Source organism: Lutra lutra, chromosome 6 (assembly GCF_902655055.1).
Source record: "Lutra lutra chromosome 6, mLutLut1.2, whole genome shotgun sequence".
In the NCBI taxonomy this organism is placed as follows: domain Eukaryota; kingdom Metazoa; phylum Chordata; class Mammalia; order Carnivora; family Mustelidae; genus Lutra; species Lutra lutra.
Window position 1 is genome coordinate 83,033,512 of NC_062283.1, and position 27,135 is coordinate 83,060,646.

A 27,135-nucleotide genomic window follows, 5' to 3' on the forward strand; every position below is an offset into this window, starting at 1 on the left:
TGCTTTCAGCATAAAGGTGGAGGGTAGAATTCTTTCACTGTTGTTTCTCAATTGTTCCCAGGCCCACCAAATCTTAAAGTCCAAGTGACATACTTTGGGGTGGCATATTCTCATTCCCTTCAATATAGGTGTGGGTTTCTTTCCTTTTTTTTTTTCTTTTTTCTTTTTTAGCTTTTAGTTTGTTACTTATTGCAGATGCTATCGTTTCTCAGTTATTAGGTGTCCAGTTCCTTAAGAAAAAGACCTCTTAATTCACCTGCACAACCTCAGGGCAGCGAATGTTAGGGGAATCCGTTGTATCTCTCTAATCAGTCCATAATTGCTATGAGTGCGCAAATCATATACTCAACTTGCTAGAATCATCTTAGAATCAGAGTAACAAGCTTTATTACTTCCTGTATATGGTCTTTATGTCAACTGTTGTGGTTGTGCCCGGGTCGTCTTTCCTTCCATTCCTATTCTAGGATGCAGCCAAGATCAGTCAAGCGGTATTCACGAAATAGGCTACATTAATTTGAGGGATGCACCCAATTATTCTTACCGCATGGCTTCTTTGCACTTGAAAGTCCAGTAGAATTCTGTTGCAAGGTCAAGTCCCCCACCCTCCCACCCTTGCCAAATTAAGTAAGTTGTTTTCCCTCCCATTTTACTCATACCAGGACTTTAATTTGCAAAGACCAGTTAGCTGGTTTCCATTTCTCGGCATAAAACCATTGTTAAAACTTCAAGACTCTGCCACGATTTGACTTTTATTTTAAAAGCAACAACAAAATAAGACATCTAATTATACAGATGGACATGGTCTCATTCTTGTACATCTCGCTCTTTCCTAATATTTTCTCGTCAGAACTGTTTTGAACGCTCTTTGCACAACACACGGATCCTTAGAAGACCACGGGCCGTGGATGCTTGCAGGCAGGTCCCAGTCTCACTCTCATCTCAAACGTGGGGCGGGAATTAACTGGGGCCTGCCAAAGGCCGCAGGAGGCCTCCTGGTCGGGAGCCCGGCCAGGGACCATGCGCCGCGAGGCAAAAAGGAGCCTCCAGCTCTCCGTGGCGTCCCCTCTGCCCTCCCCGCGCGGGGCTGGCGTCGCAGGCCCCAATCCGGGTACCGCTCGCGAGTCGGCCGGCCCCTTCCGCCACCGCTGGGCGCCAGGTCTGACCATGCAGCTCCCCCGGGCACTGCGGCTCTGGGGGCTCGGCGCCTCCGCCGGCCTGCTCGCCGGGGCCCGAGCCCGAGCCCCTGTCGCCCCCCGCGGCCACCGCCCCCCACCCCGCCCCCGGCCCCGCCCCGGTGTCCGCCTCCGCTTAGCGCCGGGCTTCCGGCAGCAGCACCTGGCCGCCGCCGCCGCCGCCGCCGCCGCCGCAGCCGGCCCAGACGCGCCGTCCACTAGTGCCGCCGCCATGGAGTGCCCCGGAGCCGGTGAGCCCGGGCTGCCGAGCGGGCCGGGTGGGGCGGCCGAAGCCGCGGCCCTGGGCCTCCCCGCTCAGCGCTCGGCCTCGGGGAGGGCCGGGCCTCGCCGCCCCGCCGGCGACTCCCCAGCGCGGGAAGCACGACCTCACGCTCGGCGCGCTCGGGGTGTCCTCTCCCTCTGTGCCGGCGGGACTCGGGGTCGCGCCGAGGAACCCCTCGCATTGCGGCGTGCTCGGGGCTGCCCGGAGCCCAGCGCGCGCTTTTGTTGTGGCGGGAGGCGAGGGGTGCAAACCTGTCTCAAGTTTCACTTTTGTTTCCCCCTTTCTGATCTTGTGACCTTCACTTTTAGTTTCAAGCCCCCCCTCCCCACGGTTATTTTAAGGCAGTTTTTCAAAAGCACCATGGTGTTTGTGTGGTCAACGAAACCCAGAAAAATCTCGGTTTTCATGGTCTGCCCCAGACCTTAAAGATCTGAACCACCGCGCTGTTTCATTTAGGATTTTATTCTAGGTGTGGAAATGACCTCTTTTAAACTGGCGCCAAATCTGTAGGAGGACCCGTAATTCATTTCCAGCTTAGGTCGGCATTACTGTGAACGGAACTATGTGGGTAGAGCTAGTGAGGGGTTAGGCTTGGGGTGAAAGGGACCAAAAAACCAATTAGGGAAAAGACGCTCATCTGCGAGACTTTTTTGTAATATAAATGCATACAAAGAGAGCCTAAAAAATGTTGATATGTATTACACGATAGCCGCTAACGAATAGAAATATGGGTACAATCATTATGGGAACGAATGATTAAGACTTGTGGGTGGGTGGGGAGGGCGTAGGGAGTGGGTGGGGGATTATCGGGGAGAAAGGAGACCCACATCCTGGCTCTGTGCTTCGTGTGTGGCCTTGAGTTCAGGATACTGGTAGCATTATCTGGGTCTTTTTTCCCTACTCGGTTGGCAAACTTTAAGATGTTTTTGAAGTTTACTGCCTTCCTATGTCGCTTTTCACCCAGTATTCACTTATTTTGTCCATTTCTTTCTAGTAGTGGATTGTGTTTTTTGTTCTCTTTTTACGAAGAGGAAACCAAAGCTGACTTGTTGATTATCACAGAGCTCAACACTTAACCTAGATGTGAGATGCTACTGTTTTTAGTGGCTAAGCCCGCACTAGCATGGGTAGTAGTGACCCTTTCCATTGGTTCTTGGAGAATACACCTACCAGATATATGTACTAGAGTGAACAGAAGAGTCTTGCTTAAGTCACAATTGTTATCCAAATAGGAAGTTTGCATTTTATGTGACAAAAGGCAAAACTAACTGTCCTTTTTTTTTTTGGTCTGTTGGCCTGTCTTTAATAAAGTCATTTGCTGAAGTGCACATGTATTTGAATATGACTGTATACTTAATGTACATTTTTATAATGTTTTAAATGTATGCATTAATTCTTTTTATGAAAGTAATATTCTATTTCAAATATTTGAATAGCAGAATGAGGAAAAAAACAAATATATCAAGTTCAGCTACATCAGCATTCAGAAATAATTGATATCCTTTAGGCTTTGTCTATATAACTGTAATGACAGAAGATACGCAGTATTGTATTTGCTTTTTGAAAAGTGAGCATTTGTTATAAACTTTTTTTGGTTGCCACAAAAATAGCCATTATTCGTAGTTGTCATCTGAGTGAGTATGCTTTATTTATTTCCCTGTTATTGGGCCTTTAAGTTGTTCCACTTTAAATAAAGCTGTGGTGAGTCTAGGTCAGCATATGTGATAGATACAGATATATTAGTAAGAGGAACATTTTCATAGCTCCTGACCTATTGCCAGTGTTTTTTTTTTTGAAAGGATTCCCTCAGTTTATGCTTCATAAACTATGTATGTTGAGAGGCAGTGGGGTGTGTTGCCAGAAAAAGAAGTTTCGACAGTAGAGTGACAGGATGCAAATTTCAAACCCAAACTTAGCTATAACCTTGGGCAAGTTACTTAATTGGCTAGTCTGTAAAATCAGTAAGTTAATAGTACCTCCTGATAGCATGGTTGTATGGATTAAATGAATCATTATCTATAAAATGCTTCCAGCTCTGCCCATTGTTACTACATGCTCAGGTGTTAGCTGTTGTTTTATTGGGAGTTGTGCAAAAGATAGAATTTTATTTTGACTATAGTTAGACCACATTTTAAGTACTCAATGTGACCATTTTATGGTTTAAATGCTTTATTTAAGAGTCAGTTATTTTAAGGCAGTTTTTCAAAAGCAGAATACTTCCAGCTTCTATAGAAAGAAAGTGTAGTTACGATGGATGTCTTTAAGTTGTGTCTGTCACCTTTGCCCAAACATTGGAGCTTAGAGACCTGGAGGAAGGCTTCCAGATTTGAACTCTGTTGAGAAACATTGCTCTGGAGAATGACCAGCAATTTTTTGAAGAGTTATTTTGATAACTCATATCTATAATTTGATAATTCATATCTATAAAAATTGTTTCTATTATTCTGTAGTTTCATGGAACAAAATTTGTATTTCAAGTTCTAGACTTGATTTTGACATAACATTGTATTCAAAAGTTTATATATGCTTTATTTCACAAGAGGGAGAATGATACTGAGCAAGTACTAGTACAACTCACTTTTTTTATGTCAAATGGAATAGTAGTACCTTATCTTCATCATCCTGTGAACATGAGAATCTGTGATGTGCTGAAGCTGCCATTTAAAACACCAGGAATTAGTTTTCTTGGGATTAAGATATTTGTACTGCAGTGTAACTTGAGTGATTATTATTGAGTGATTATTAACCACTCTCAAATGTGTGCTTATTCAGTGCGAATGTATTGATCACCACCTGGGAGCTGAACGCTACTAGGCATTGAGGAACCAAATGAAGATAAGACGCGGCACTTAAGGAGCTTAGAATAGGGAACCATACTTATCAGTGGGGGTGTAATTATGAAAGGCCCCCTTTCCCCTTGAGAAGTGTCCCAGATTGGGTGTTAAGTTATATGATCACTTTAACTTAGTGTCTGATGGAGAAGACTGACAAATGGACACCTGCAACATGTGTTTGTGCTGTGACTGGAGGAAGCACTAGGTCCTGGGAAGGAGATGGGATTACCTCACTTCGCCCTGAGCTGGGGATCAGGAAAGTTTTCCCTAGCAAGAAACATTGGATCTGAGTTTTTACTTTTAAGTTGATTATTCTCAACTGTTAACATAATCTCTTGGTCTGGTGAAGAATCAAGGTCTGGAAGACATGAAAGGGGATCTTTGGGAGCAGTAATTTTCAGACTTCCTTTGTGCATTAGAATCACCCTGAGAAGCTTCAAGAAAATACCAGTAGCTGCCATGATCTCCAGAGATTCCAGTTTGATTGACTTGAAGTGGGACCCAGACATTGGTAATTTTAAAAAGCCCCAGATGATTCGAAAGTGCAGCCAGGATTTAGAATTTTTCAGCTAGAACAACGATGTCATCTAGGAGAGGAGATAGGGAGTGGGGCCTGGAGAGTTCATGTGAATTGCCTGGGATCCCAGTTGGTGAAGTGTTATGCAGCACACAACACTAACATGTCTGCCTCCTAATTTCTGGCACCAAACCCTTTCTGTTACAACAGCCATCTTGCCTTGCAGCATTATCTTGACGCCACTGTTGTCACCAATGACCATTGCCCCTTCATTGATTCTGCTTTTGGCATAACCAGAGTGACCCACCTAGCACTTGTTCTTTAACTATGGGTTAATGGAGCTCAAGATAAACTAAAAGTATTTTAATAACTTTTTTTCTCATTTAAAAAACGACAAAATTTAATTCATCATGCCATTCAGGTCTCCCTTTTGCCTTCACAGAAGTCAGCCTCTTAGGCCATTCCATGTATTGCCAAGAGCCCAGTATGTTCCTACAGGAACTTTAGAGCTCCAATTGAAATGTCAGTGGTAATGGGCCAGTTTCGTATCACTGAGTTCTTTTTTTCCTCCAGTTTTATTGAGATGCAATTGACAAATAAAATTGTATATATTTAAATTATACAGTGGGATGATTTTATATAAGTATATGTTGTGAGATGATTATAGCAGTTAATTAACATCCATCACCTCACAGTTACTTTTTTTTTTTTTTTTTGGTGAGAATACTTAAGGTCTACTTTCTCAGCACGTTTCAGGTGTATAGTACAGTATTAATTACAGTAACCATGCTGTGCATTAAATCTTCAGCACTTAGTAATAAGTAATAAGTTCTTAGATTAAGAATATAATAGAGAAAAACAGAAGTTGGGTTTATTTTATTTTGTTCTGATTTTCATTCAGTTTTGTGCATATTTCACTGGCTAAATACTCTTTGTTGCACCTTTTCAAATGTAAGCTTCATAAAGGTGTAGGCTTCGAAAGGTCATAAAGGTCAGTGTTGATTCTTTATGAATAGCTACAAGTGCCTGACGGTACGTACAAGATACATATTGATGTATTAAAATTTTTGTTTAGGTATAAACTGCATTTATATTTTTCAGTGCAAACATAAAAATGGAAACATTTACTTGTTCTCACATATTTCACATAGTTGTAATTCTGTGATTAGGCTTATAGTAAACTAATATTTGTTGAACACTTAAGTGCCAGGCACTCATACTTGATAAATAAATAGCATCATTATTAAGAATGTACTGTTACTTTTTTGGTTTGTTTTGGTATGGAACAGGACTAATTGATATATAAATCTTTTTGTTGTTTTTTTCTTGCTTTTATCTAGAAAATGTATTTGTGTGTGTGTGTGTGTGTGTGTGTGTGAGAATAGTTGAGATCGCTCAAAAGGCAATAAAAATTTAGGGTTTTTTTTTTTTAAGATTTTATTTTATTTATTTGAGAGAGAGAAATGAGAGAGAAAGAGAGAGAGAGAGCACGAGAGGAGAGAAGTCAGTGGGAGAAGCAGACTCCCTGGTGAGCAGGGAGCCCGATGTGGGACTCGATCCTGGGACTTCAGGATCATGACCTGAGCTGAAGGCAGTTGCCCAACCAACTGAGCCACCCAGGCACCCAAAATTTAGGTTTTTTGATATACATGTTAACTCTTACCTTTCATGATAGTTACTATGTTGTATATTGTAAGCCATATTCTTAATGGAATGTGATTTTTAGGTATTATCTTTGAAAATAGAGGGTTACAACAGAAGGAATTTTATGACTTCATTAATATCTTTAATGGTAAATTGGTCTTAGTAAATACATAGAGTAAAAATTATACAATTATCGCAAGATTTTGTTCAGTCCTAGTTTAGACAACAATTATGTTCTGTCAATAAAAGCATGGAAAATAATGGTACTGGGACGACCACCTACTGATACATTTAGTAATTAATTTTATCAGTTTAAGCAGACACCCTTGTTCCCTTAACCTCCACCCAAGGTATGTGACTGTTCCACCCATAACTAGAAAACAAAGGCCAAATTTTGAAATATGGCTTTAATATTAGCAAACGTCCTTAGGAGGGCTGTCAGGGAAACTGTAAAATCTTTTGCTTTTTAATCATTGACTTTCTAGGAAAGCGTATTTAGAACCATGCATATTTAGAGCCATGAATTTCCAATATTAATAATGGAGAGAAGAAATTTAAAAGTCTTTATTGAAAAAATAAAGGTCAGAACTTGTACAAATGAAAACATATATGTGATATTGTTAAAAATGTAAAGGAGATTGACAAAACTTTGTTGATTTGTTTTTTAAAAGTATGTGGAAAAAATACAGTTTTAGAGTTAACAAAATAAAGCTATAAAAATTTTTAGGGATTGTTGATTAACACAGTGTTCATCTAATTCCAAGTTGAATACTGTGTTTCAGAAAATTATCAAAGTTGTTTAACATAAAAGTGCATTATAAAAATGTAGAATATGGTATAAATAATGTTTATATAGCTTTATAATATATTTGAATAGAAGTATCATTTCTTAACAGATGTTAATTTATATTGAATTCAGTTGACTTGTTTTAGTTTAGGATATAATTTTAAAAAATAAATAATGTATTTTTCTTTTTGATTAAGGAGGAATAAATTCCAGTGAGTATGAAAATGTATCAAGAGAAAAGGAAACGTCAGAAGAATTTGAAGCTAATGCTATGGATTCTCTGATAGACATGCCATTTGCCACTATAGACATCAAAGACGATTATGGAAGTAAGTACTGAAAGTGAGACAGATGTGCCTATTATCCAGGTTACTTGTGAATAGAAAACAGGGAAAAACACCAGTGTATTCTGCAAATGTTTACTGACTGTATGCTCTGTGCCACTTACTTTGCAGTCCTAGGAAGAACCTTGGTATGATTTGAAAAAAGTTTTATCTTGACTGGGTTCTATAACTGGAGGAGCCATAAGAAATTAGTTCAGTCCCCCCCAGTGTGGGGTGCTGTCTTACAAGGAACATCTAGTCCAGGTGGCAGAAGGGGCTGGGCTGGCCGGGCTTCCAGGTCCCACGCCTGCCTCCGTGGATCTAGACTCCATCTTTTTGGGGTCCTCATTTACTCTCAGTGTTTAGCTTGCATTTTGAGCAATAAAGCCTGGCGGTCATTTGAAAAAAAAAAAAATTAGTTCTATCTCTTCATTTCTAAGAAAAAGATGAGACTCAAGAAATTAATTAGGTAAACTTAAGCGATTGCGTCAGACTCCTGGTTTTATCTCAGGTCATGATATCAGGGTTGTGGGATCAAGCCCCGCTTTGGATCAGCTCTCAGGGTGGAGTTGGCTTGAGATTCTGTCTCTCCCTCTCTATCTGCCCCTCCCGCCCTTTGCACACATGTGCTCTCTCTCAAAAAAATCTATTTTTTTTTTTTAAAGGAAAGAATTGCTTACAGAATCTGTGATTTCTGATTCATTAGTCCTTTGAACATCTATGATCTCGGGAGACAAAGGCTGTACATGATGCTGTGGGCTCCCATGGGGAGAGGATATATCAGAGAGGCATCTAGCCTGGATGTGGGGTGGTGGGTGTCCTAGAAGCCTTTCTGGAGGTTTGATAAGAGTAAATGCCTGGCAGATAAGTATGAACTCTCCAAGGTTCTTTCCTCTATACTAACTGTCCGTATACTTAACTAATCCTCTGTATTTTCTATGGAATGATGAAAAAAGTACAGATTCTTTTATTTTGAGCACATAAAATGAATATATCTATCAAACACAATCACTTCTTTCTGATTTCATTACTTTCTCTAATTTGGGTGTAAAATAAAGAAGAATTTTACTACATGCCTATGATGGGCCTTTCCCAACCACCCTTCCCACCTCTGAGCCCCATTCCTATCTGAGTCATTCCCATTGGAACGCTCTTAAGTTAGGCTGAAACAAGTGGTAAACTTGTTCACTGTGCCAGCCTAGGTACTTGGAACTTGCCATACCTGATGCAGAGCTTATCTATTTGAACAGACTGCTTCTAATTGGGACTGACAGCAGGCTACCCCAAGAATCCCAGGGAGCAAATACTATTTCCGAAGTTATAACTCCTCTGGTGAGGACAAACAATGGCTACTACAACCAGGAAGAGGGAAGTGGGTGTGTTTGTGGTTCTGCACTCCTTTCCTGCTCTGAATGGTCTCGCTGCTGCTTCAGAGGATGGGCATTGGGACGATTGGCCAACCATGTATACAAATAGGATCTTTTCTCTGTAGTATAGGTTATATTTATTACTAAAGAGGTATTATCTAAGTAAGTCCGGCTCAGGACAGTCTGCGCAAATCCATTTCTCGCTGTATGGTATACTACTTTTCCATAGTTCAGTCTTTTTTTTTTTTTTTTTTAAGATTTTATTTATTTATTTGAGAGACAGAATGAGTGAGAGTGAGAGTGTGAGAGGGGGCAGTGACAGAGGGGGAAGCAGACTCCCTGCTGAGCAAGGATCCCAATGCAGGACCTGATCCTAGGATTCCAGGATCATGGCCTGAGCCAAAGACAGTCGCTTAACTAACTGAGCCACCCAGGCGCCCCAGTAGTTCAGTCTTTGTGGATTAGTCTAGACTCCAAACCACGATGTACAATATTATTTTTGTGGGAAGATAGATTTCAGATTCCAAGCTCCAACTTATAGTCAGTGTGGTATGAGAGAAAACAGAAAACTTGTGTTCTGAGTTTTGGTTATTTCATTTTCTCGTGTAACCTTGGACACTTAAACTGTATGAGTTGGGCTTTTCAACTGTGAACCTGTGGGTAAGTTCTTCCTGTTTCTCCTGTTTACCTCAGATGAGAGGAGGTAATGTGTGTAAGAGGGCAATTAAAATGTAAAATAATGCACAAATGCTATTTACAAAAGCTTTGGAATACATCTCTTAGTTATTTGGGGACAACTTGTTCTGGCTCATTTTTACAATAACATTTATTAAGACACGAGAAACAAATACTAAAATATTTTGCCAACTAGAAACTACTAACTAGTTTTTGTGAAATGAGATTTTTGTAGAAATGCACAGAAACTAGAAGTTTTTTTTTTTTTTAAAGGATTTTTATTTTTAAGGGTTTTATTTATTTATTTGATGGAGAGAGAGATCACAAGTAGGCGGAGAGGCAGGCAGAGAGAGAGGGCGAAGCAGGTTCCCTGCTGAACAGAGAGCCTGACACGGGGCTCCATCCCAGGACCCTGAGATCAAAACCTGAGCTGAAGGCAGAGGCTTAACCCACGGAGCCACCCAGGCACTCCAAAAAACTGGGAGTTTTGTTGTCAACCTTTAAACTTAAGAGAGATATAGTGTTTGTATCCAAAACACAGGAGAACTGGTTTGTGGCCTGAATGGACTTAATGTGGCTTTCTCTTACATTTAGTAACATGGAAATTTAATCAATTTACTGGACTGTGGTAGACAACAACCTTAAAATTCTCAAGTTGCTGGTTGTTGCCTTTGGTTCTTTCAGTTTCCTTTGGTGGGTGGAAATTGTGTTAACTGCCAAGAAATTCTTGCTGATAGAAACGCTGGCAGAGTGATGAGGAAAGTCGTGCTAACAAGAACGTCGTGGGAAGGAGAAGCCTTGCCAGTAAGAAAACTCCTCCCCAAATGCTTGGTTCCGAGTGTCTTAGTTGCCAACTGTGTTACCTTCAGTGTGGGTGCTGCATCATGATTAGGTGTGGTCTGGCTGGTTGAAATGGGTCTTTGCATTTTTTGTTAGTTTTGTTTTTGAGGAGAGACTATTTTATAGAATTATTTGTTAGAATATAAAATGTATTTGGGGCGCCTGGCTGGCTCATGCAGTTAAGCATCTGACTCTTAATCTTAGCTCAGGTTTTGATATCAAGGTTGGGAGTTGAAGCCCTGCATTGGACTCCATGTTGGGCATGGAGCCTACTTAAAAAAAAAAAGAATATAAAATGTATTAGGATATTATGTTGAATTAAATATGTTATATTAGAATTATATATACTGGAATATAAATAGACATATTAGAAATAAAATATCCAAATTTGTGCATGAAAGAAAATCTCTTTGAAATGTTGAAGAAGCCATACAACCTGAGCCACATGTTCTGGCTCAATAGGTTGAACATGTTCTGGGGGAAAGTGTAACATTAATGAGTTGTTGACCTGGGCCTGGATGGGTCTGTTCTCTTCACAAGGTGGAAGGGGCATTGGTCAGTTGGTTAGAAACCCGGCCAGTCATCCAGAGAAATGCTTAGATTTGCTGTTAGTCTTGCCTCTGAACATCGAATGAGAGTCTACAATGAAGAGTCATTCTCCTGCTGGTGGGAATAGCTTAGTGTGCTTCCCATGGAGAATAAATCTGTGGAGAACTTTAGTTTAATTGACTCAGTTCTCTCCAGAAAATCATAGTCTTGATAATGATCATGCCACGTTTAAGTCAAGATAGAAAATAAAATATTTGAGTAATTTTTTTTTAGTCATATGTGTGGAATTCAGGTCTTATATCAAAGTTATAATTCTTATTTTACCTCATATAGAATTCTAACCTTGTAATTATTGGAGATTTTAAAAATGTGGAAGATTATTATTTTTTTACTTATTTATTAGCTAATACAATTAAGTTGTATTTTAAAAAATACTTTAACTCTTAAGTATTTTAAAATATCGACTGAAACCTACCTTTCCCTGAAAGATTTTTTTTTATAGAAAAATGTATCAAATGAAGATTGAATATCGATATCTGGTATAATAAGTGATTATCCAGAGTCAGTTTCAACTTTTTTTTTTAAAGATTTATTTATTTGAGGGAGAGAGTGTACATGTATGTGTAGAGGGAGGGGCAGAGGGAAAGGGAGAGATTATCTCAAGCAGATTCCTGCTAAATGTGGTCCTTGTTGCAGGACTCAGACTCACAACCCTGAGATAATGACTTGAGGTTTGAAATCAAGAGTTGAATGCTTAACCAACTGATCCACCCTGGCGCCCCTGCTTTTTTTTTTTTAATTTGTAAGTAATCTCTATACCCAACGTGGGGCTTGAATCCATGACCCCCAAGATCAAGAGTTGCATGCTCTACCTACTGAGCCAGCCAGGCACCCCTCCTGAATTGATTTTAAAAAAGGTTAAAGTGGGGGTGCCTGGCTGGCTCATTAGAAGAGCATGTGACTCTGATCTCAGGGTCATGGGTCTTATCCCTTTGTTGGGTGTAAAGATTACTAATAAAATAAATTTTATTTATTTATTTATTTATTTATTTATTTTTTAAAAGATTTTATTTATTTATTTGACAGAGGGAGATCACAAGTAGGCAGAGAAGCAGGCAAAGAGAGCAAGGAGGAAGCAGGCTTCCCGCTGAGCAGAGAGCCTGATGCGGGGCTCAATCCCATGACCCTGGGATTATGACCTGAGCCGAAAGCAGAGGCTTTAACCCACTGAGCCACCCAGGCGCCCCAATAAAATAAATTTAAAAAATTTTTAAAAATGTAAATTAGGGTGCCAAATTTTTATGAAGGGGCTTAAGGCAAATATTTGTCTCAATACAAAGGTTTTATATCTTTTCCTTTAAACACATGTGTATACACACACAGGAAAACAAAAAATTGGAAAAGCCCAATGAATACATTACTTCACTCAACATACATGTACTGAGTATCTGCTATGTAGCAGGTACTTTTGGTGCTGGGTAAAGGAGGTAGAAGGTCAAAATCAGTCAGTACATAAATATATGGAGAGTTATCCAACCTCAGAAGAATTAAAGGATCCACGTTAAAATATGATTGTAACTTATCAGATTGTCAGTATCTTTTCAAAACAAAACTCAGTGATTTTAATGTCATGTCCACATTGCTTGTGACGATGTACTTTTTAAGTCCTTTTAGAATGGAGTTTGTTGGGGTTTCCAGCAATGTTCAGATGTGGGATAGACCTACTCAGGGATTCCCAATGTAAAGACATAGTCTTACGTGCAGAAAAAAAATTATTCATAAATATATGTGTCACAGCATCTTTTAAATAGTAAAAATAGGGGTGCCTGGGTGGCTCAGTGGGTTAAAGCCTCTGCCTTCGGCTCAGGTCATGATCCCAGGGTCCTGGGATTGAGCCCCGCATCTGGCTATCTGCTCAGCGGGGAGCCTGCTTCTTCCTCTCTCTCTGCCTGCTTCTCTGCCTACTTGTGATCTCTGTCAAATAAATAAATAAAATCTTTAAAAAAAAATTAAATAGTAAAACTATTGGGAAAAATACCCCACATGTCCAAGATTAGTGAGTGAGTGAACCAGTTAGACTAGTGCCTTAAATCATGTTATGAAAAGAATTTTTCTGAAAACTATCCTACAAGAAATATTTCCTACCTAAAATACAAAGCGAAAAAGTGGGGGAAAGAAGTATGGGTGTTTGTTTAAAATTGCATAAATACTTTATGTGACCTGTCACCAGAATTCATAGTGGTTGTGTTAATATAGTGGGTGTATGAGTAATTTTTGTTCCTTTCTCTAATTTTCAAATTTTATGAATATTTTTTATTCTTCCTATGAAAAAATACAATTAGCCAAACTGTGGAAAGAGTCCAAATGTCCATCATCTTATGAATGGTTATGGAATGGAATGGATAAAGAAGATGTGATATGTGTGTATATATATATATATATATATATATACACACACACACACACACACACACGCATATATACGTACACATGTATATATACATATAAATACACACACATACATACATAATGGAATATTACTCAACCATCAAAAAGAATGAAATCTTGCCATTTGTAATGATGTGGATGGAGCTACAGTGTATTATGCTAAGCGAAAGAAGTCAGAGAAAGATGAATACTGAGCTCCCAGCTTCTCCTTCTCCACTCCCCTGCTTGTGTTCCCTCTCTCACTGTGTCTCTCTCTGTCAAATGAATAAATAAAATCTTAAAAAAAGGAAGATGAATATGATTCCACTCATATGGGGAATTTAAGAAGCAAAACAGATGAACATATGGGAGAGGAAAAAAGAGAAGTAGGCAAACCATAAAAGAGACAAATTTTTAAAATATTTATTTGAGAGAGAGAGACAGAGAGAGAGAGCACACAAGCAGGAGGAGGGGCAGAGGGACTAGCAGACTCGCAGCTGAGCAGGGAGCCTGAGTGAGGCTCAATCCCAGGACCCTGAGATCAGGACCTGAGCTAACACTGAGTCAGATGCTTAAGTGACTGAGCCACCCAGGCTCCCCAGAGACTCTTAACTATAGAGAACAAACTGAGGATTGATGACGGGAGGTGAGTGGAGGATGGGCTAGATGGGTGATGGATGTTAAGGAGGGTATTTGTTATGATGAGCACTGGATGTTCTATGTAAGTAATGAATTCCTGAATTCTTATCCGGTAACCAAATTGCGTTGTGCGAATAAGTAAAAATTTGAAAAGAAAAAAAATGGGGGGCGCCTGGGTGGCTCAGTTGGTTAAGCAATTGCCTTCAGCTCAGGTCATGATTCTGGAGTCCCCAGATTGAGTCCCACATCAGGCTCCCTGCTCAGCAGGGAGTATGCTTCTCTCTCTGAATTCTTCCCTCTCATGCTCTCTTTCTGTCATTTTCTCTCTTGCAATAAATAAAATATTATAAAAAGAGAAAAACCTGGAAAAGAAAAAAATACAGTTAGAGTTTATAAATGTGCTTAAAAACTTGCTTTTTAAGATGTAAGCTTCACTGATTGAGTAAATAGAGAGCTAGATAAATTTATTCCTCTTTGATCCTGTCCACTAACATTATTCCTAATAGTGCTGAACTGTGGTGGTTATAGCTACGGGCTGTGGGGTCAGACTGGTAGGGTTTTACACTTTCTCTTAAAAAGGTTTTTTTGGGGTCGTCTGGCTGGATCAGCTGGAAGAGCATATGACCCTTGATCTCAGGGTTGTGAGTTCAAGCTCCAGGCTGGGTGTAGAGCTTGCTTAAAGAAATAAATAGACTTAAAAATTTTTTTTGGAACTATAATTAACATACAACATTATATTACTTTCAAGTGTACGACATACAGATTGAACAATTCTGTACATTATTCTGTGCTCATCATGGTACATGTAGTCACCATCTGTTACCATACAACATAATTATATTTTGACTCTATTTCCTATGCTGTACTTTTCAACTCCATGACTTATTTATTTTATACTGGAAGTTTGTACATCCTAATCACTTTTATCTGTTTCACCCATCCTCCCCTCCCCTCTGGCAAGCATCAGTTTGCTCTCTGTATTTAAGAGTCTGTTTTCCCTTTGTTTCTTTGTTCATTTGTTTTTTGACATTATACATGTAAGTAAAATCATTTGTCTTTCTCTGTCTGACTTATTTCACTTATCATAATATCATCTAGGTCCATCCACGTGGTTGCACATGACAAGATCTCATTCTTTTATAGGGCTGAGTAATATTCCATCACATATATATAACATCTTTTTTATCCATTCAGCTATCCATGGACACTTGGGTTGTTTTCATATCTTTGCTATTGTAAAGAATGCTGCTATAACATGCTGCTATAAACATAGGGGTGCATGTATTTTTGAATTAGCATTTTCATTTTCTTTGGATAAACACCCTCTAGTAGATAACCCCTCTTTATTCTTCTGCATGTGGATTGAATGGTCATTTAATGTATTTCTCTGTCCTTTATAGTTAAGTAAATTGGTAGATTAAAGAATCTCGGCTAAGTTTTGGAATATTGGCAAGAGAGCTGTAAAAATGCTTTGAATCTCCTATTGTGTGACATCAGGAGGCATATGGTGTTTGGTTGTCTTGCCTTTTTGTGATGTTAAGATTTACCAGTGGCTTCCCTTCTTGTTACTTGATGTATCCATTATTAAAATCCCCATCAGCTCTCTATTAATGCATCATCCATTGACAGTGTTTGGGCTGATCCATTGCTCTGTTAAGGGTTTCAAAATGGTGATGTTATAACTCTGTCTTTTTTTGCATTTTTAGCTGAAAATTTCTATAAAACAGAACTTTGCCGTTGTTAACTGTTTGATTCCCTGTATGCATCTTTGCTAATAAGGAAAGGCGGGATAAATGCTTGATTTTTTTTTTTCTTTTATCGCCAAATTCGTAAAATAATAGTTCTTTAGACCAATCCAAAGATGACCTGTGAATTTTGGCTTTAACTTTTCCTTTGTGTATTACAATGAACTGAAGGATTTAAGCATAGTTGATGTCTCTCACACACTGAAGTTATTATTCTATTTGATGCTGAAATTGTGCCGTCTTTGGCCAGTGAGGGGACTTTCAGATTCACATGGTGCCGGAAGTCTTTGAAGATCCAGACTCTTCTGGTATACTTTATGCCTCAGACCTAGAATAAACTATTCTCTAAGGATTGGGAAACTTTCTAAGTTCTCAGATAGAGAAATGAAGTGATTTGATGGAAAGATGCCTTGAGTCATTGCTCTTTTCACTATCTAGTGCTGCCTCTACAGGACCTGAAACAGACAGTACAGTTGCCTTGCCGACAGCTGTTCTTCATCCTATTCCTTCGTAGATACTTTTCCTCATAGGGTTAGGTTGCTAACTCACTATTCCAGCTTCCAGTGCTGGGTGGGGTTAACCCTGTGTCCTGATTTGGACAATGGGATATAAAACGAAGGATACTGGAAACTTATTTAGAATTAGCCTGTGATTTTATCTTTAAAAAATGGCTGTTTTGCTTTAGAAATATTTTTCAGTGTTTTCTTTAATTTTTTAAAAACTGCTCAAGAATGTTCTTCATTGTCCATAATAATGGAGAGTACAAGTGGCCTGGATGATGAAAAACAATGGATAGTTTATATTTCATCTTGGTTTCTTTTTGGAGTCTTCTAAATGATGTTAGCAGGTACACATTTATCTCCCTAATTCTGTTTCACTTTGGGTAATATCTGATAATTATAATAGCTAATGATGGTGCTAAGTTTGTACCAGGAAGTACAAACTTCTAAATGTCTAAGAGTGTACATGTTTTTAACTCACTCAAAAAAATGACCCTGGTGAGGTACCTATTATATCATTATTCTCAAATTATAGAGGAAGAAACTGAAGTAAAGAGAGTTCATTTGACTAATCTATGATCTCACAGCTAGTAAGTTGGGGGGTCAGGAGTCCAACCCACAAACTCTGATCCAGACTATTAAAATCGGTTTCCATTTCTGGAGTACCGGTTTACTAAGAACAGATGGAGGTGGGCTAGAAATGTATTCAGATGTGGGTTTAAATATATATAGTACTATATTAGCTATTTTGTGGCTTCTGTTTAAAATTAGTAGATTTAGTTTGTTACTACAATCGAATGTAGGACTGTTTCTAGATGTCTAAAATTACAAGCAGCTTGACAACATATTGATTCATTTTCCATATTTAACGAATTGCATGGAAAATACAACCCAATGGCATCATATGAGGCAATTCAATGATGCTCATGATACAGATGAGAATGCAGCAAACTTTTTCTAACAATATAATTTATAAGTTGTGACAAGCTTGCATATACACAGGAAGTCGATAATTTATATTTCAAATACAGTTCTGTTTGTGAGGATATATCATTTTAACCATATTAATCATCAGATAGATTGTTCAGAAATATAGTAGTGAAGTGGATGCACAAATATACCAGATAATTTTGCCCTAACTCATACTGATATAGGTCAGACCTATTACCAGGTTACCTTGCTCTTAATTTACTCCTACCTTGTAGATGTCACGAGTGCATGTTCCTCCTAGAGTGTGTTCCTCCTGTCTATTTCTATAGACCTTTAGTTTTAAATTTTAAACATACTCTACTAATTTTCTTAGAAGTTAGCACTAAAATAACATTTGTGACATTTATTTAAAAATATTTACTCTTTATACTTATTTTTTATTTTTTAAAAATCTTTTAAAGTTTATTTATTTTTAAATAATTGCTATACCTAATGTGGGGCTTGAATTCATGACCCCAAGATCAAGAATCACTTGCTCCTCTGACTGAGCCAACCAAATGCCCCACTGTTAATATTTTAAAGAACAGTAAGGACCTGACTGGTCGAGTTGCTGAAGCAGGTGACTCTTGACCTCAGGGTTTTAAGTTTAGCCCCATATTGGGTGTAGAGATTACTTAAAAATTAAAAAAAAAAATTAAAGAATAATAGAATAAGGAAAATTACTTCTGCCCTGTGGTTTTGTAGACCTTCAACAGAGAAGCAGTTTGATCCAGTAGAAAATAAACTAGAAGGAGAAAGTTAAAGGGTCTAAATACCAGATTTGACTCTCTGACATTGAGCAGTTTTTAGAATTTTTTCTGCTCTCCTTTTTTCATGTATATTGAGTTCAGTTAGATCAGGACTGTGTAGACACACAAGCAGTGTGCTATTGGTTGAACTCAGACTTCCCATAGTCCTTTCCAAGACATTGTGTGTCACGATCACCCAAGTCTCTTAGAGTTGATCCCAAAGATGGAACCAACCTCATAGGATTGAATGTAAATAAGGTGGTTTCTTCCTCTTACCTCTTTCTAAAGTCATACCTCAGAATATGCAATTATACTTGAATTTTTGCAGAGTCTCTATTAGGCACTCCATTTTGAACAGAAAGCTGCTGTTCAAGAAGACATAGCCTTGAAAATTCAATCAGTGGTAGTTTTGCATACATACGGGGAGTTTCTGATGGAGTCTGTGAAAAAGGAGACAGTAGCATTTCATACTGATTTGGTAATTATTTCTGGGGGCTTAGTTTCATAATTAGAATTGTTGGGTGTTGTAAATGGGTCTTTTGAAGCTACTTTAGTGAGTAGCCTGCTTCTCGACTATCTGTGGTTAAGGACTAGTTTTTTGGTTTTTTTTTTTAAGTTTTCTGTTTGTTCTCAGCTGATATTTTTTTTAAATACAGTAAAAAAAAATGAACTATTAAAAAAATGAAAAAAAGAACACAAAATAGAAACCAACATTTTATAGACAAAATTACTTTGCCCATTTGCTGTGAAAGTTTCTAAAGCTGTCTTAATTTTTGCAAGTTTGTGGCATGACATTGACCACAAACCAAACTTTGAGTGCATTGCTCTAGGTGGTTATGTTGTGGAGGTCACAAATACACATATACAAGATGGATGCAAAAATGATCTTTCCTAGTATCATGAAAATTGTGGCATGGTTGTTAGTTGTGCTTTAGATCGTGGGCTAAATCTGGCTAACTACCTGCTTTGTAAAGAAAGTTTTATTAGGGAGATTTGTGTGGCTCATTCGGTTGGGCATCTGCCTTCGACTCAGGTCTGATCCGGCGTCCTGGGATCGAGTCCCATATTGGGCTCCCTGCTCAGTGGGGAGCCTCCTTCTCCCTCTCTCTCTAGCTCTCACTCTCTCTCAAATAAATAAGTCAAATTAAAACAAATAAAAAAAAGAAAGCTTTGTTGGAACACAGCTATACCTATCCTCTGTGTTTGTCTGTAGCTGACTTGGTTAGTTTTGACTAAGACCATATGATCTGCAAAGCATAAAATATTTACTCTGAGGTCCTTTATAGAATAGTTTGCTAGCTACTGCTTTAGATTTAAAAATGACTATAATGAATGATTGCTACTTATGTAGTGCTTGTTTCCTTTTTTTTTCTTTTGACTTAAATATCTTTGTTTAAATACATTAGACATATTATTGTTTGACTTTTTCCCTCTAGTCACTGATGTACCTCACATAAATTTGGAGAGAAGTAAAGAAAATGAACGGATCAGTAAGGATCAAATAAAGAAGAGGAAAAAAAAAGCAAAAAGATTATCAGCCCAACTATTTCTTATCCATTCCGATCACCAACAAAGAGGTGCTTTTTTTTTTTAATTGAAGTATAGTTGACATGAAATGTTACATTGATTTTAGTTATATAACATAGTGATTTGACGATATATATTGTGCTATGCTCATGGTCACACTGACGGTGTAGCTTCCATCTGTCACTGTGCAGCACTATTAAAATACCATTGACTATATTCCCTATGCCTTTCATCCCTGTGACTTACTCATTCCATAACTAGAAGGCTGTACCTCCATCTCCCCTTCCCCCCTTCTACCCATCCCCTTACCCCTCATTCCTCAGGCAGCCAGTCAGTTCTTTGTATGTATGGATTTGTTTTGCTTTTTTGTTTGTTTATTCATTTGGTTTGTTTTTTAGAGGTGTTATTAAAAAAAAAAAACACTTTTACTATAAAGTTTTATTTTAAATTAGATTTAAGATACACTAAATGCTTGTAAACCCATTTGCTCTTAGCCCTTCAGTCTCTTTGACGGTATTTTAGCTGGGCTATATAAGAACTTACTCTTATTTAAGCAATATAATATATTTAAACAGTATTTTGAGAAATAGTATTTAACAACCATAGTTAATAATTTTGCAAAAGCCTTTTGAAAAGTGTTGCCAGATGGCATATCAAGGTTGGTTCTCTCTAAGCATTTGCCCACCACAATGGAGGAAGCTTTCAGAAGCAGAGGGTAGTGACCAGGTAGAAAAAGAGGATTCTGGAATCTCTGCTGGGAAAGTAAAGTGGGATCTCTTGCTGCTTAGTCTCGTGTAAGGCGATAGTAATTGCAACACAGTTTCTTTAAAAATTACTCATTGCTATGGCACATTTAATGTGGCATGGTAAACTAGGGTAGAAATCTATTAAACTTCTGAAAATCCAATGTGGTATGAATAATAGAAAGCAGGACCAATTGGCCCAAACTAAGAAACCCTTGTACACAGCTGAGAGCTGCCGTATCTGTTAGAACTGGTAGAGCAGCGAGGCAGGGAAGACCAGCTCCCTCGAAGAGTGGACTGTGTTCCCATATTGGTGCAGTCTGAGAGGCAGAGCGGAATTTCTTTTTCTCTTTTTTTTTTTTTTTTAAAGATTTTATTTATTTATTTGACAGAGAGAAATCACAAGTAAGCAGAGGGGCAGGCAGAGAGAGAGGAGGAAGCAGGCTCCCGCTGAGCAGAAGCCCGATGTGGGGCTCGAACCAGGACCTGGGATCATTGACCTGAGCCGAAGGCCGTGGCCCCAACCCACTGAGCCACCCAGGCGCCCCCAGAGCGAATTTCTGATGTGGACTGTGATCTCTTTTACTAGTGTCAAACAACAAAAATTCCAAGTAACTTTGAAGATCCCGTTGGCTTTATCGAGCAAGTCACGAATCGGGCAGCATCTCGTATGGCAGAGAGAAAAGTGCTCCATCAGGCTGCAGAAAAAAAGAGGGGTTTTAAAGGTAGCGCGAGAGAGAGAGAGAGAGAGGAAAGAAGGAAACTATTAGCAGAGAATCCTTGTTTTAGGTGAGGTCACCCTTGCAAGGAGAACGGAAGGCTTCTGTCAGTGAATGTCCTGCTGCTGACCGGGAAATTTCATGTGGACTGGTTCCGTTCCTGGGGGCAGTTAGGTGTGAAGTCTTGGTTGGCTGACATGAGGCCCCTATCCTTTGGGCCTTCTGTGGTTTTCTTTTTCACCCCAGGCACGCTTTGCGTTTGTTTCCCCCCCTTATTTAATTAAATTGTTTCTAGGGAATGCTAATGAATTTTTTTTTTTTTTAAAGATTTTATTTATTTATTTGACAGAGAGAGATCACAAGTAGACAGAGAGGCAGGCAGAGAGAGAGAGAGAGAGAGAGAAGCAGACTCCCCGCTGAGCAGAGAGCCCGATGCGGGCCTCGATCCCAGGACCCTGAGATCATGACCTGAGCCGAAGGCAGCGGCTTAACCCACTGAGCCACCCAGGTGCCCTGCTAATGAATTTTTAAAACCCAAAGAAATGCAATTGAAATCAAATAAATAAATATCAAAAGAAAAAAAATAAATGTTATTGATACATTCCAGGAAATTTCTAGTCTGTGAAATCACAGTGTAACTGGGGAGAGGAAGATACATAAAAAGCAATGTAAGGTTTTACAATTTAATGCAGTAATGAATTCGATTCTGATTTGACTGGTATACACCAATAGAAACTGGTGGGTTAGCCATACAGTTGTCCTTATAAGTATTTAGGTGGCACAGAGTTTAATGTCATGAGCAATTATTATGTTACATATTATATATTGTATAAAAATACCTCTGAGTTATTTGGACAGGTTTTCTTTGAAATTTAAGATCATCTGCACATATAGGAGTTAGAAGAGTGTTGGAAGTCAGAGGTGACGGTACTTAACTGTGAAGTCAGAAGCTAGCTCTTTAGGACCCAGAATGTGAAACAGGCAGAGTCTTCCCCATGCGGATACAGGATTTGTGACTGGAAGAGACCCCAGTTTCCTTATCTTGCTTTGCTGCGCAGAGATTTTTCCACTACGTTCCGTCAGGGTAGAAGTTTGGGAAGCACTTCTGCAAGTTGCTTTAATGAGGCCTTTCATGGAGTCTGTCTCTACTCCTCCATCCGTGGCTCCCGTGGTGGTCTCAGCAGCAGCTCTGCATCCTCTTCATGTCAGCCCTACCCTTTCTGGCCTCGTTTTGGCTTCCTGCTTCTTCTTGTGAAGATCAGTGGGGTGATATGATGGGGAGGGACAGGATGGGGAAGGGGATGAAGATGAAAGGGGGTCGAGCAATTTTTTCCTTTTCCTGCTGAGTTCAGGATTTGGGCCACAGAAGTGCCTGGAGCAAGCAGAAGAGGGAGGATGGTCTGCCGCTCTTGGTTTTCACCCTGTAAGCTGCCGTAGCCTTTGTTTCTGCTTTTCACTTTCTGGGAGGTTGTGTAGAAAGTGGGGAGTGCCACTTTGGAGTCCTACAGGCCTTGTTTGAATACCATCTGGGCTCTAAGCTCGCTGTGGATGTAGGTCAGATGACTTCATTTCTGTAGTTTACATTTCTTTAGGTGTAAAATGGAGGTGATAATTACTTTCTAAACCCAATCTGGACATGTCACCCACCGGCTTATATACTTCACTCTTTCCCTGGTGGTTTTAGGACAGAGACAGAGGCTTTACTGTGTTCTGTGAGGATCTGCACGGTTTTGCTTTCTCCACTTTGGCACTTGTTTCTTCGGCTTGAACCCCTCTGGTCTTGAACTTGCCAGGTTTCCTCTGCCCCCCCCCCCCCAAAGCCTTTTCTGTCTGGGAGTTTTCTTTTGTCTCCTCTTGGTTTTGTTGAGACCAAAATCTCAGTTCAGACCTCTACACTGGTGACCGCTGTGCCTCCGTCACCCACACTCTGCCACCTCCAGGCTCCCATAGCTTTCCTTTTGTGATCTGTCATCCTTGCAGTCTGAGCGAGCTCGCCTTCCACACAGAGTTCTTCGGTTCATTCCCAGTACCTAGAGTGGAGCTTGGCAGGGGTAGAAATACACACACACAAAATACTGTCATTTCAGGGCTGGAGATGTGTTTGTGGCATACCAAGTTACACCAAAACATTTACAATAATTACAAATAAGAAATACAGTGTTACAAGTGGTGGTTTCATAATGCAGTTTAATAGTCATCCTTTGAGGGTAGGGTGACTTAAGTTATGGGGAATGTAGGTTTCAAGTGACCTGGAAACCAAATAATTTAATGTTTCCCTCTCAAGAGACTTATTTGTAGATAATAGAACGCCTACATACAAATACAGAGAGGAGAGGTAGGATGGGACATTAAGAGACATATTTTCCAGCTTTTATATGAACATCTTTTCTGTTTGTTTGTTTTAAAATATCAAGTGTTAATTTTCTTTTAAAACTACTTTTGTGGGAAGGCCTGGGAAAAGAAGCAGCATTTATAACATTGTTTCAATGGGAGACTGTATTCCAAGTTCCAATTAAGTGACCTGCAAATAAGTTTGTAGAAGCTCGCACATTCACAATGAGTTGCTCTACTTTTGGCCTCTACTTGTTGGCATCTAGTTTTAAAGAAAAAAGTATTCAGACTTATATGGGTCTTTGATTTTTTAAACCTATTTTTAGGTTTTGAAATGTTTGAAATTCTTCATTAATGGAAATTCATGATTTCATACTTTTAAGAAATAGAATTAGAAAGTGCGTTAGAAGGGCTGCATAAAAATATCCTAATTTCCATTATATGAAAGTATGTGTTTCTCCATTACCTGCAATTATGCATTCATTCAAAAATAAAAATAAAGCAGGAAAAACTTAATGGGTTTATAATAAATCCTACATGTTTCTTAAGTGGCTAGAATTGTTTATTAATCCTAGTTGGATTTACTCATTTGTTGGTTTTATGTGCTTTCTTTTGAGTTGTAATATTACAAGGTAAATCAGCACTGAAAAAATGCAAGAGAACTAGAAACTGAATTCAGGAATGTATTAATTTTTTATAAGATGATTTTTTTATACTAATGGAAAAATATGATTTCCTTTGGGGGTTTTAAAAGGCATTTGTTGCATTTAATTCCATATTTCATCATTTTGTCATGAGAAAGTTGCTGGTCTTCTAAACATGATCAGAGTATTCATTTCTTTTCTGGGATATGTAATTGTAATAGTATTTGATATCCTGGTGTGTATGTTAAGCACTTGGTAGATTTTGAAACTTCTCCTATTGGAGAATGATTTTTTACTTCAGTTTTTTTCTGTCATCAGTTTTTCAAGTTCTTTCCATGGTTATAGACAAGCAAGAAAAATGAAAGTATTCAGCATTGAAGAAAAGTTACATAGCAAACTGAAGTGATAATTCTAGTAAATCTTAATGAGGCAGCAAATTTAGGAACAACATAAGTTAACAGCTTTGAAAAATTCTGAAAATAATGTCAAAAGATGGGGTCACAGATGTTCTCCTGCTCTATGTCGGAATGCAACTTCTCTTCCTTGTGCAGAAGCACTGTAACTTTAAGGCTTTTTCTCTGCACTCATATATGCCTTGAGTCAATTAGAAAGCTTGAAAAGATAGAAAAATGAATTTTCTTACTGCATTGTTTTTAGCCATATGGAATATGGCTTAGGGGTGAGATTTAACAGGTGGTTGGTTGTTCTTGTTCTCTAAACACAAAGACAATACTCAATGAAATATTTAAGATTTTAATAATGCTCATATTTTTAAAAAGTTTCTTTGAGTATCATATTTAAATATGATTCTGTAGTATTAGGTTTTTTTTTTAGAATGTGCCTGTGCAGTACTGTCAATGGCTGGGGATTAAGGTGATAAGCTTTGATGGCTTTATAGAATTTTAAATGGTGGCTGTAAAAATTAGTTTCCTTTGGCCTTTAATGACATTGGCACTTGTGGAAGAAGATGCTGAAGGTTTTTTTTCCTTTTTCTTTTATGTTTTAAGAATATAATTGGGAATAAAAAAGTGTTTAAAAACCTCTTAACATGATATCAAGGAATACATAAATTAATCTGGAGCATCATTGGGAGGATCAAAGCATACCTGGAAATAGGTCATTGACTCAGGGCACCTGGCTGGCTTAGTTGGAGGAGCATCCGACTCTTGATCTCAGAGTTGTGAGTTCAAGTCCCATGCTCAGTGTAGAGATTACTTAAATAAATAAAACTTTTAAAAAAGGAAATATATCACTTGATTAGGTTATATTTAGAATTTTCATAGGTTGAAGTTAATCCTGCATCATAAGTACTGTGTGACATTAGAGAATTAATCTTCAAAGTATTTTATGATTTTTAATTTTAAGTTTACAAGCTACTAGATAATTAAAAAATGTGAATAGTCTGAAACTATTTCAGCATGCTGGACATTGCACTAAAATGCTGAATACATGAATGAATGCAATTTTTTGATCATTATCCTGAATTTACATATAATTAGTATTTGAGCCCAGAATGGAGTGTTTTTATGAAAATGTGGATACTCTACTCACTAGGTACAAGTAGCAAGTCCCAGACTGCCTGGGTGGCTCAGTCGGTTGAGCATCTGCCCGACTTATTTTCAGCTCAGGTCATAATCTTGGGGTCCTGGGATCGAGCCCTGTGATGGAATCCCTTGCTCAGTGGGGAGGCGGCTTCTCTCCTTCTTCCTTTGCCCCTCTTCCTACTGGCACACATGCATGCTCTCTCTCTCAAATAAATAAACAAACCTTTAAAAGAACCAACCAACCAACCAAACAAACAAAAAACAAATAGCAAGTCACCAGTTATGACATAAATATCTCCAAACATTGCCAAATGGTATCAGGGAGGCCAAGCTGCATAGGGTAAAGAACGGCTGATTTTAATATTGGCAGTGTTCCATACCTTTTATTAGGCAAATGATGTAGAGCTTACAAATTACAAAGTTACAGATTACAAAAATTACAAAGGTTTTTTTTTTTTTTTTTTGACAGAGATCACAAGTAGGCAGAGAGGCAGGCAGAGAGAGAGGGGGAAGCAGGCTCCCTGCTGAGCAGAGAGCCTGATGCGGGGCTCGATCCCAGGACCCTGGGATCATGATCCGAGCCGAAGGCAGAGGCTTCAACCCACTGAGCCACCCAGGCGCCCCTACAAAGTATTTTTATGTAGCTTATCTACTTTGATTTATAACACAACACTAAGTTTGGCAGTGCAGATTCTGTTACTCCTGTTTTACAACTGAAAAAACCAAGAGTTCGGGAGAGGAGGTGACTTGAGTGGGTTCACATCTGTGGTGGACTTGGGGTTAAAATCCAGAATTTCTGAGCCACGTCCAGCACCCTTAATTTGCATCAGTCTGTTTATAAAACAGAGTTCTCATCCTGTGCTACTTATCATTTTCAGTTAAACCAGAATTACCATTTGTACCAGCTAAGATTTGGGGATGTAATTATATTTAGAGGTATGACTTTTTTTTTGACTGAAGTATAGTTGACACACAGTGTTACGTTCGTTTCAGTTGTACAACATAGTGATTTCACCAGTCTGTGTACATTACCACTCCACTCCAGCACCGCGAGTGTAGCTGCCGTCTGCCACCACATAATGCTATGGTAATACCACTGACCATATTCACTATGCCGCACCTTCCTTCTCCATGACTTACTCATTCCATAACCAGAAGCCTGTATCTCACCTCTCCCCTTCACCCATTTTGAGCATTCCACCACCATCCACCCCTCTGTAACCACGAGTTTGTTTTCTGTATCTGTGGATCACTTTCTGGATTTTGTTTGTTTATATGTTCTGTTTTTTAGATTCTGCATATAAGTGAAATCCTACAGTATTTGTCTTTCTCAGTCTGACTCCTCTCACTTAGCATACTCCTGTAGATCTATCAATGTATTTTTTTTACAAATGACAAGATCTCTTTCCTTTTTGTGACTTAATAGGATTCCATTTAATATATATATATAAAATATATATATAAATATACACACACACACACATATACATATATTTATTTGTCCCCTCTTGAAAATAAACTAATTCCTTGTATCTGTTGCATTTTTCTCATGTGTTGTAATTTATCCTTAAGTTTTCCTTTGCTGTTTTGGGTATATGACTTTGAAG

At 38.7% G+C, this 27,135-nt stretch overlaps 1 protein-coding gene across 1 annotated transcript in view; it reads left to right on the top strand.

Annotated features, from left to right (window-relative positions):
• Positions 1 to 1,093: 1,093 nt before the first annotated feature.
• The window catches only part of AKAP7 (A-kinase anchoring protein 7), a 143,206-nt gene continuing 117,164 nt past the window's right edge, over positions 1,094 to 27,135 (top strand). The window contains 4 exon segments of the mRNA XM_047734226.1: positions 1,094 to 1,423; positions 7,435 to 7,566; positions 19,457 to 19,533; positions 19,535 to 19,597. Of these exon segments, the coding sequence (XP_047590182.1) occupies positions 1,165 to 1,423; positions 7,435 to 7,566; positions 19,457 to 19,533; positions 19,535 to 19,597 (531 nt within the window). The 5' untranslated portion in view covers positions 1,094 to 1,164.